At 43.0% G+C, this 11,337-nt stretch overlaps 1 protein-coding gene across 3 annotated transcripts in view; it reads right to left on the reverse strand.

Annotated features, from left to right (window-relative positions):
- TULP4 (TUB like protein 4) overlaps positions 1 to 9,504 on the reverse strand; it is a 168,762-nt gene extending 159,258 nt beyond the window's left edge. For all 3 annotated transcript variants that reach the window (XM_082855808.1, XM_082855807.1, XM_082855806.1), the window contains exon 1: positions 8,565 to 9,504. In XM_082855808.1, the coding sequence (XP_082711934.1) occupies positions 8,565 to 8,816 (252 nt within the window). In that variant the 5' untranslated portion in view covers positions 8,817 to 9,504. The remainder of the gene's footprint in view (positions 1 to 8,564) is intronic.
- Positions 9,505 to 11,337: the final 1,833 nt, after the last annotated feature.

Below are 11,337 nucleotides of genomic sequence, written 5' to 3' on the forward strand. Positions count from 1 at the left end.
TAAAGGCAACATGGAGGTATTTTCAGACATACAAGTCTTAAAATTTATGATTTACGAATTCTGTCTTAGGAAATTCTGACCTAAAGATCCAGAAACATGCCTATTTCTGCCTCTTTGCTAGAACAGTTCTCTGTTCAAAATAAGAATTCATAAGAACATTTAAAAGAGCTGCTTCTCAAATACACTCCAGTGTGTAAGTGGCTGCACTCCCGTCTCACTCATAACTGTCTCTCTGCTCATTGTGGTTCGCCTCTTCTTGAAGCAGTGTCTTACAGAAGGAAAAACACACACGCATGAATTCAAATCCCAGATCTGTCACTGTCATCACCTAGCTCTATACTTTGGACAACTTCCATAACACCTCTGATCCTCAGGTTCTTCAACTGTATACCAGGGATAGTAAAACAAAGCTGTAGAGAGTTGTTCTGAGGGTTAAACAGTGGACATAAAGCACATAAAAAAATCGTGGCCATATAATATGTGGCAACTGTCATCAGCCGTAGCAACATTATTTCCTTACAAACCATATCCATTCTCTTGACACGCAGGTCATCTGGGCAGGAATGGCTCTTCTTTCATCATTGCGGAGCCGAAGTCCAGCAGCTCACAGCCTAGCGTGGCCCCTCAAGTATTTACAGAACCCCAAATGAGTAAGTAAATAGAGTATGAAATACTTTAACATCACCATTTATATACACTGCGTTCACTATTTTCAGAGTCCTTTCAAAGGCAGGGATGAAAGACAACAGACTTGACACAGATATTAGCAGTACTCTGTGGATATTTACTTTCCTGTATCTGAATGTTCAACTTCTTAATTGCTAAGAACATCGTTGGCTTCACAGGGTTCCACTGCTCAGTGTGCTGCAATAGCTTACAGTATGACTGCAGATCAGGAGAACTATATAAAATCATGAGTTTAATTATGGAAATGAAAATTAATAGAAACTTATGTGATTAGGCTAATAAAATGTTCTTCAAAAAAAAACCAGAAGTCCTTTCAGAAATATACTCTCATAGATTCTCACGACAACTCTGAAAGAAAGAAATTACTATTTCAACTTAACCATGAGTAAAATAAGGACGTGAACAGCTTGGACACACCAGCTAGTTAAGTGGTAGAGCTAGAACTTCTTGGAATAGAGATATAGAAAAACAGGAACAGAGCGGGGAACGGAATAGGCCATCACCACAGGAAGTAAATCACCGTCCTCCCTTCCATCTATCACTGTGATACCACAGTGGGTGACCACAAATCTACCAAAAGTCACTTTTTATGAAGCATTTAGAAGGAAGATAAAAGATTCCCTGTGTCTTCTCACTGGCTTTAATCCAGAATTTGTCAAATTTTCTCTCTGGAATTAGTGTATGACCCTTAAATATGTTGAATCCTGTACAAATGTTTATAAATCAAAAGCAGTTTTCAAATCTCTTTTAAGAAAGCTGACCATCACCATGCACAGTGATGCAAAAACAAGCCCAGGCTCGGCAACCCCCCCGGAGCCCTGGGGCTTCTAGAAAGGAGGGTGAACTACACACACCACGGAGCATAACAGAAACCTGAGATTCAACGACAAGGGGAGATCATTCTTATAATCCAGAAATGCTCATTCTTTTCAGAATTGTGACCTATGTCATACAGTACTTTTAGGAAAGAGAAAAGAAAACTAAAGTACATCAGATATAAATCAGAATACTTTAACGACACCTGAGAAACTAAATATACCCTGGTAAGCAGAGCCCTCCACAATGGGTTAACAACAGAGTTTAAGTCAAAAGAGCTGTGAGTAGGCTTGTACAGCATGGTGTGAAGGAGAGAGGAAGGCATGTTTCAGACATCAATTGGAAGTCAAATACAGTGGGAGGCCTTGCTAATAACTGGATCTGGGGAAAAGGAAACGGCAGGGAGGTTGCTGCACGTACGGCGTACAGTGTGACTCACTGGCCAGCCATGGGGCCATCTCCTGAGATGGAGAAGACAGATGGAGGCTAAAGGGGCAGGGGGAAAAGGAGTTCTCTCTTAGAGGGCCTACAGTTTGGGAAGCCTAGTGACTGATGTCCAATTCTGCATCTCATATAACAAATCGAAGAACAGAATCTGGAACTAGAAGGTGATGGCAGGTGGAAGATATAAATTCGGAAACCATCAGCATATAGGTAGATTTAGCACCAACTTGGAGAGATTATCTAGAAACAGATGCATGCCTGGGGCCCTCCAACATTTATTAACAATGAGGTGAAAATAGGCAGAGCCAGCAAAAAGGGTGGAAAGTAGAGGTCAGACAGGTAAGAGGAAAATCAGGAGAGCCTGGTGTCCTGGAAAGCAAGAGAAAATAACGTTTCAACTCCACTGAAGGCTTCCAAGACAGCAAGTGCAATAAAGTGGCCTACGGGTTTAGCAACGTGGGGTCATTGGGAATGTGACCATCTCAGTGGAGTGGAGGGAAAAGAAGCCCCACTGAAGTGGGCTAACAAGTTAAAGGAAATTAAAATAGACGAATGACATTTTAAATAGTAGGAGGTGAGGAAATTAAGACACGAGAACAGACAATCTTCACTAAGTTTACCAATCTACACAAGCAGGTAACTGTAATAAGGCATGACCAGGGCAAGCACAGAAGTCTGTTCGGTGTACAGTGTACAGCCTGGGGTGGGGAGTGGGGGGTGGGCAGAGGGTCAGAAAAAGCTTCTCAGAGAAGAAGTAACCAGATCCAGGAACCCAGGAGACACCGTTCCTACAGTGGATGTGTCCCTGTAATGAAACAAATCCCACCAAACACGCATGGATGCCTGTCCGCACTTAAGTGAAGAAAATCTCTTTAAATGAAGAATCAGTGACTAACTTGCATGTCATCAATAATAACCGTAATGAATTGTTTTCTAAAAGAAAAACATTCCCAAGTTTTTCAGCTGTGAAACAGCAGATCACGAGACCTGACGTGCGCAGTTTGGTCATCCCATGGCCAGAAGACAGTAAAATCCTGCGACAGTTCTTGACTAGAGTTTTTAGGGTATGTCAGGGTGGGGGCAGGGGGACTTGGCTCCTCGAGTGGAAGGCCAGTGAAGATAAGGTAACTAAGCAATGGACAGAGATGACTTAAACGTCAGCCTTCCTGAAAATGAAAAAACATAAAACTCTTCAGAGGTTGCTTTTCACAATTCCCTTAAAGGAAGATACAGGCTCATAATCATGTACTCAAAATCCCTGCAGCTAGGTAAGTTTTGAAATTCAGAGTTTTTGAAATTTTAGGCCTAAAAACAGGAGACACCAGCAATATACAACACCCCCAGCAGGGTCTGGGCAGCACCCATAATAAAAACATAAATATTTCTGCAGCCGACATGACAGGATGAGGACAAAAAATAGCCTCACATCAGTTCATGTCTTGCCATTAAATGAGTCATGCAAAAACTTTCCATTTTCAGAGCCCTTAGATTTCACAACTGTGGTTAAGGGGCTGGGAACTTACACCTAACACAAGTTTTAAGAAAATAAAGGTACACTGAAGGAGAATGGCGGAGCTCTGGGATCCAATTCCAGCTCTCCTCCATACCAGCTGTATGAACTTAGGCAAACCAGTTAGCATCCATAAACCTTAGCTTTCTGACCTGTAAAATAGGAAAGTGATATCTATCCCTAAGTCTACTGTGAAAACCACATGAAGTAATTTGGTTGCAAGGCACCTGGTACTATGTCTGGCCCTTGGCAGTAGGATGAATAAACATCCCAGTTTGCCTGTGATTTTCCAGTTTTAGCACTGACAGTCACACATGCTGGGAAACCAGGATGGCTGGTCACCCTACTTGGCAGGCACTCAATAAATAGGAACTATTCTAATGTTAAGAATAGAAATTAGCACAGGAAACGATTACAGTATCGTGTAATAAACCATAATGAAAAAAATATGAAAAAGTATGTATGTATATATAACTGAATCACTTTGCTGTACATCAGGAACTAACACAATATTGTAAATTAACTATACTTCAATTAAAAGAAAAATTAAAAGTAAAAATACAAAATGGAAAAATCACATGAAATAGCTTCAGTAGTGAAATATCCACATCACTAGGAATTATAATCACCTCTTTTGTGGTAGGCACAATTCTAAAACTGCAGCCCCTGGTGTGCACACCCTATATGATTCCCTCACCTGGAGTGTGGGTGGGTCTGACCTAATCAGATGTACCCTTTTTCAGAGATGGAAAGTCAGACTCCAAGCTACAGCAGATGCTCTCCTGCTGGCCTTCAAGATGCAAACAGCCACGTTATGGAGAGGGCCATGTGGCAGGAGTGGTGGGCGGCCTCTAGGAGCTGAGGGCCTCAGTCCTACAGCCGCAAGGAACTGATTTCTGCCAAAAACCTGAATGCGTCTGAGGGGTACCCCAGCTTCAGAGGAGCTCACAGTCTCTGATGCCACCATGAGACCCCAGGCAGAGGACCCAGCCCAGACTTCAGACCTACACAACTGTGAGATAAGAAGTGGGTGTTGTGAGCCACTAAGTCCATGGTGATTTGTTGCACAGCATTAGAAAAATATCTCTTATCCCAGGAATGCAAGGATTCTTCAATATTCGCAAATCAATCAATATGATACACCACACTAACAAATTGAGGAATAAAAACCATATGATCATCTCAATAGAGGCAGAAAAAGCTTCTGACAAAATTCAACACCCATTTATGGTAAAAAAACTCTCCAGAAAATGGGCACAGAGGGAACCTACCTCAACATAATAAAGGCCATGTATGACAAACCCACAACAAGCATCATACTCAACGGTGAAAAACTAAAAGCTTTTCCACTAAGATCAGGAACAAGACAAGGATGTCCACTCTCGCCACTATTATTCAACATAGTTTAGCAAGTCCTAGCCATGGCAATCAGAGAAGAAAAAGAAATAAAAGGAATACAAACTGGAAAAGAAGAAGGAAAACTTTCACTATTTGCCGATGACATGATACTATATACATAGAAAATCCTAAAGATGCCACCAGAAAACTGCTAGAATTAATCAGTGAATTTGGTAAGGTTGCAGAATACAAAATTAATGCACAGAAATCTCTGGCATTCCTATACACCAACAACTAAAAATCAGAAAGACAAATTAAGGAAACACTCCCATTTACCATTGCAACAAAAAGAATAAAATACCTAGGAATAAACCTGCCTAAGGGGGTGAAAGACTTGTACTCAGAAAACTATAAAACACTGATGAAACAAATCAAAGATGACATAAACAGATGGAGAAATGTACCATGTTCTTGGATTGGAAGAATCAATATTGTGAAAATGACTATACTACCCAAAGCAATCTACAGATTGAATGCAATCCCTATTAAACTACCAATGGCATTCTTCACAGAATTAGAACAAAAAATTTTACAATTCGGATGGAAACACAAAAGACCCCGAACAGCCAAAGCAATCTTGAGAAAGAAAAACGGAGTTGGAGGAATCAGCCTCCCCAACTTCAAACTGTACCACAAAGCTACAGTAATCAAGACAGTATGGTACTGGCACAAAAAGAGAAATATAGGATAGAATGCCCAGAGATAAACCCATGCACATATGGGCACCTAATTTACGACAAGGGACAATGCAGAAAGGACAGCCTCTTCAATAAGTGGTGCTTTGAAAACTGGACAGCTACATGTAAAAGAGTGAAATTAGAACACTCCCTAACACCATACACAAAAATAAACTCCAAATGGATTAAAGACTTAAATATAAGGCCAGACACTATAAAACTCTTAGAGGAAAACATAGGAAAAACACTCTTTGACGTAAACCACAGCAAGATCTTTTTTGGCCCATCTCCTACAGTAATGGAAATAAAAACAAAAATAAACAAATGGGACTTAATTAAACTCAAAACCTTTTGCACAGCAAAGGAAACCATAAACAAGACAAAAAGACAACCCTCAGAATGGGAGAAAAGATTTGCAAATGAAACAACAGACAAAGGAGTAATCTCCAAAATATACAAATGGCTCATGCAGCTCAATATGAAAAAAACAAACAATCCAGTTAAAAAATGGGCAGAAGACCTAAACAGACATTTCACCACGGAAGACATACCAATGGCCAAGAGGCACATGAAAAGATGCTCAACATCACTAGTCATTAGAGAAATGCAAATCAAAACTACAATGAGGTATCACCTCAGACCGGTCAGAATGGCCACTATCAAAAAAGCTAGAAACAATAAATGCTGGAGAGGGTGTGGAGAAAAGGGAACCCTCTTGCACTGTTGGTGGGAATGTAAATTGATACAGCCACTATGGAGAACAGTATGGAGGTTCCTTAAAAAACTAAAAACAGAACTACCATATGACCCAGCAATCCCATTAGTGGGCATATACCCTGAGAAGACCATAATTCAAAAAGAGTCATGTACCACAATGTTCACCGCAGCAGTATTTCCAATAGTCAGGACATGGAAGCAACCTAAGTGTCCATCGACAGATGAATGGATAAAGAAGATGTGGCACATATATACAATGGAATATTACTCAGCCATAAAAAGAAATGAAATTGAGTTATTTGTAGTGAGGTGGATGGACCTAGAGTCTGCCATACAGAGTGAAGTAAGTCAGAAAGAGAAAAACAAATACCGTATTCTAACGTATATATATATGGAATCTAAAAAAAAAATGGTACTGATGAACCCTAGTTGCAGGGCAGGAATAAAGAGGCAGACATAGAAAATGGACTTGGGGACATGGGGTGCGGGGGGGGGGAAGCTGGGGTGAAGTGAGAGTAGCATCGATATATGTACGCTACCGAATGTAACATAGTTGGCTGGTGGGAAACAGCAGCACAGCACGGGGAGATCAGCTCGGTGCTTTGCGACGACCTAGAGGGGTGGGATAGGGAGGGTGGGAGGGAAGCTCAAGAGGGAGGGGATATGGGGACATGTGTATGCATATGGCTGATTTGCTTTGTTGTGCAACAGAAACTAACACAGTATCGTGAAGCAATTATACTCCAATAAAGATCTATTAAAAAGAAAAAGAAAAATATGTCTTTTAAGAGAGCATCCAGTTCAAAATTACAGGTGTGTGTGTGTGTGTGTAGTAAGGACAGAAGAATCTGTAAACCAAAATTCCTTGCATAAAACTATCTTTTTTTAATATGAAAAGTTCAAATCCAAAAGAAGTTTCTTACACAACTGAAACTTTTCATACATCCATGGTAGGGGTATCAAACGGCACAATCACTTTGGAAAACTGTTCCTGGCAATTCCTGTTACACCTAAATGCATGCCCACTGTGCAACCTGGAAACCTGTCATGAGTGCACAGGTCCACAAGAAGGCACGCACACGAATGTTCAGAGCAGGTTTCACCAAGACAGCAAGAAACTGGAAGCATTCCAAATGCCCACCATTTGAAGAATGGAGGAATGGAAAAACTGTGGTGTCCTCCTTCTGTGGAAAACTAACATCAGTTAAAAGGAACAAACTAACAGCACACACGACAAGGATGAATCTCACAGACACAATGTTGAGTGAAAGAAGCCAGACACGAAGAGAATAAAATGAATGATTCCACTTACATGAAGTTCAAGCACAGGCACAACTGATCTGTGATGACACAGCCAGAGTCTGGGTCACCTCTCAGTGGGAAGGGGCAGCAGGTACCTGTGAGAGGTCCTGGAAATGTTCTACACCCTGATCTGGGGGAAGGTTACATGGGTGACTGCGTATGTAAATAATCACTGAGACGTACGTATGCGTACGGTTAATGCACTTTACTGTATGCTACCCTTCAAAAATACTCTTCCCCTTTATAACGACTAACCAAAAACCATCTAGTGACAATTTAAGGTGGATTCCTCATAAGAAACTAGTGAACAGGGAAGCATGAATATGGTTAACACGCTACGCAAGTACAACTCTTCTTGTAAACACACTGCTCACTAAATGCTGGTTGAAGGAATTTCAAAGATAATGACCATGGTTATGTTTCAGAAGCCCAGAGGAATCTATACGCATGTATACATAGCATAATGTCCTCAACAGAATATACCCCATAGATGTGAAAAACCATGACTCTTGTCCAATTACTCCTTTCACCTCTGTCCAATTAATTCATTTGTTTACCTCCCACTACAAGAATACAAGCTAGGTGTTACACCATCACAAAGCATGCAGATGTGAACTGTGCACGGCCAAGACAGCACCACTTCCATGGCCTGCACTCCCCGTCTGACACTGGGGCAGTGACTCTTTGCCATGGATACAGGCGACCACAAAGGCTCAGAGCATGACAGGCAGGTTAGGATCGTCTCATCCAACCTCACACCTGGTCAGAAAGCCGCCCTGGTGTCTCTGCCAGGGGGCAGCCCACCCACCACAGGGAGAGGAGGACCAGGGACGCTGGAGAGGTGACACAGCCCGCCGGGAACTGTGTCTCTGACTGGGACACACACACACAAGACAGGGTTCACGTTTGAAAAGTCTCCCTCAGCAGCAAGTCTGAGAAACTGGAATCCATGCAGGATGGGCTCAAAGCCACTGCTAGTGACCAGACCAAAAGGGAAACAGAAGCCCGCTCACCTCGCTGTTGTGGCCCCGAAGGTTGAAGTTGATTCTCTGCGGAGTGTTCCTGTCCCGGCGGCAGTGGCTGGAGGTGAAGGTCACGCCAACAACGCCGCGCCCGTTACCCGTGGCCAGCCAGCCCTCCTCGTAGTAGCGCCTTCTGCACACGGGCTTCTCCTTCTCACTCTTGGGGACGCGGCCCTTCCAGGACAGGCAGAGGATGTTGGAGTCACTGCACAGGACAGGCCCATGCTCCACCGCTGCATACATACTTTTTTTTGAAGAACCGTTTTACTTAAAAAGTAATGCTGAATGCTGAAAAATTGCTTTCACTGACAGATCGATGTTATTTTTGTGGTTGGCTTGCGCTGTTTTCCCTGACCCCCTTTTAAGACTGACCCGGTTCTAATTAGAAGGTCAGTATTTTATAAAGATCCACCAAATGCATAGTGAAAAAATTCCTCTAGAAAAGATGACGGCAGTCCGCTAAGAAAAGGTAATGCTTAAAAACAACGTGGGGTCCATTTTTATGTTCGAGTCCTCAGAGGAAGAGGGGGCTGACCCTTTGGAGAAAGAGCATTGTTAACAAGTGGTGATAAAGAAACTGAGTGTTCTTCTTTTCACTCAACTTGGTTCTTCTTATTCAGCCTGAGATTCCAGTTTAGTGTAATGTGATTCCAGAGACAAAGGGCTGCAAATACATAGATTTCAAGTAACTTAAGGCTTTGAGAATCCCTCGAGCTGGAATCTTCTCTTCAAAAGCTCAGATGCAGAGACAGAATACATGGGGATCATCTTCCTTCTGAAGCCACCCTCTGGCTTGTTTTCTCAACTAGACAAACCTCTGCTGCTAAAGCTGAAAAAGATTGCATAAAGGGAAAAAAAGGCACACAAACCGTGCAAAACAGACCAGAGTTTGTGCAGACAGCAGTCCAAATTTTAGGAGAAAAAAGGACTCTTTCCCCACTGTTCAGAACCAGAAACCTCCAACTTCGGAGCCCAACCTGGCTTCCCAGCAGGTGGCTGTGTCCCCGGGGAGGGCTCCTCTGCAGGCCGACGCACCCCTCGGTGCCATAGAGGCGGGTGAGAAAGCCCCTTCCCTCAGCAGGGCCAGAAGGCGCCAAAGCTCTCACGGGAGGGAGTCTGAGTGTGGGCCCCCCGCGAATCCTAGATACTCCTGCTGGCAAACGGGAGCCAAGCTGGGCTGCAGGCTGTGTCTCCTCCCTTGCTACCCTAGTCACTTCTCCCCTTTCCGCTCGTAAAGATTACGTACTTTTCCATCTTGAAGGAAAAAAACTAATCTCAGAATTAAGTCCATCAAGTAGCCTTCCTCTTATATACAAAGATTCCTAGCCTCAACACGGAAGAGAATCCCTTAAAACGGAAAACACAGGTGAGAGTCAGCTTCCTCCCCACTGTCTCCCTACAAAGCGGCCATGTTCGGCTGACGGGCACCTTCCTGATCACCTCCAGAGACCGTCTCCAAACGCCACGTGTACAGTCCAGGGAAAGAAGCTTTACTCGGATGCTCCTTGATAATTAGTTTGTAATTATCAGTTTCAACTGCTACCTTAAGGTATTATCCTATAGGTATAGGAAAGGAAAAGGGAAGTAATAAATTAAAATTTCTGGAATACAGTTAACTGAAAAAAGGCAAAGGAATCAGTTCACTGTTCAAACTTGTCCCATCATACCCTAACTGGCTTCCCTCCAGTCATAACCACACAGTAAGAGCCACTCTTCGGTCCAGAATTTTCACCTCTGTCCAAATCACCAGACCCACTGAAAAATAAAGTGCAAAAAGCACTGCATGCTCCCCTCTGCAATGCTTGAAATCACACTTCTCCCTCAGTCACCTTCTCACTTAGTTCCTTCTTTAAACTGGAGAGGTATTTTTGAGGCCTGATCTGTGCAAGTTTTTTTTTCTTCTTTTTGCAAACCTTCTTCACCCGTGAAGACCATATGGAAAACTGGCCATTACTGATGTATTTTTCTCCCCGGGCTCCCAAGCCCAGTGGTGTCAAGTTGCTCCATCTGATTCTTAAATTAATTTTCATCAGTTGTAAAACTCTTCAAGTGCACGCAAGAATGAGTCTGCCTTCTCGTGTAAAGGTGTATGCACAGAAAGAAGGTTTTAAATATACATGGACATACACTCTTCAACTGGCACACAAAACGTCTGCTTTCCCAGTCATTTCAGGAACCATGGGATTAACCGCAGCTGGAAGGCCCTGGAGTCTTACAAATCTGTAAAACAAAATAGGACATAAAAAAAAGAACTTTAACGTATTGAAGAATAAAGGTTCTAATACACCTGTTTGCATGAACAGATGAATAGCATATAATAACATCCGAATCACTGCGACTGAAATCAGAGACCCGTCTGGGCACTTACGTGTATCAAATGGAGCAACGGGCTGGTAAAGTTCGAATAGTAGGGGCCCCTCGCCAGCTTATGGGCAACAGGCGACATGAGGCGTCTGAGCGCCAGGCGCCATTGACTAAATTTGCCCGCAGCTGTGCAGAGTGAATGAAATAACACCTAAGACTGTCCTTCCTAGGACCGTGAGCCCTGAAGGTGCACCTTCACCACCCAGAGGTCATCAGCCTGAGTTCAGCAGCCATCTTCAAAGAGGAGGCAGGAGAGCCTCAGGCAAGTTCTCTGAATTGATGTTTTCACTTTCAGTAAAAAATAATCCCTGAAGACACAAGGCAGCAAAGGCCTTTAACTGCCGGCAGGTCACAGAGCAAGGCACAGCTGTCTTCTCGGCTTTTACATCGTCTACCAGAA

Source organism: Leucopleurus acutus (assembly GCF_964270905.1).
Source record: "Leucopleurus acutus genome assembly, chromosome: 15".
Classification (NCBI taxonomy): domain Eukaryota; kingdom Metazoa; phylum Chordata; class Mammalia; order Artiodactyla; family Delphinidae; genus Leucopleurus; species Leucopleurus acutus.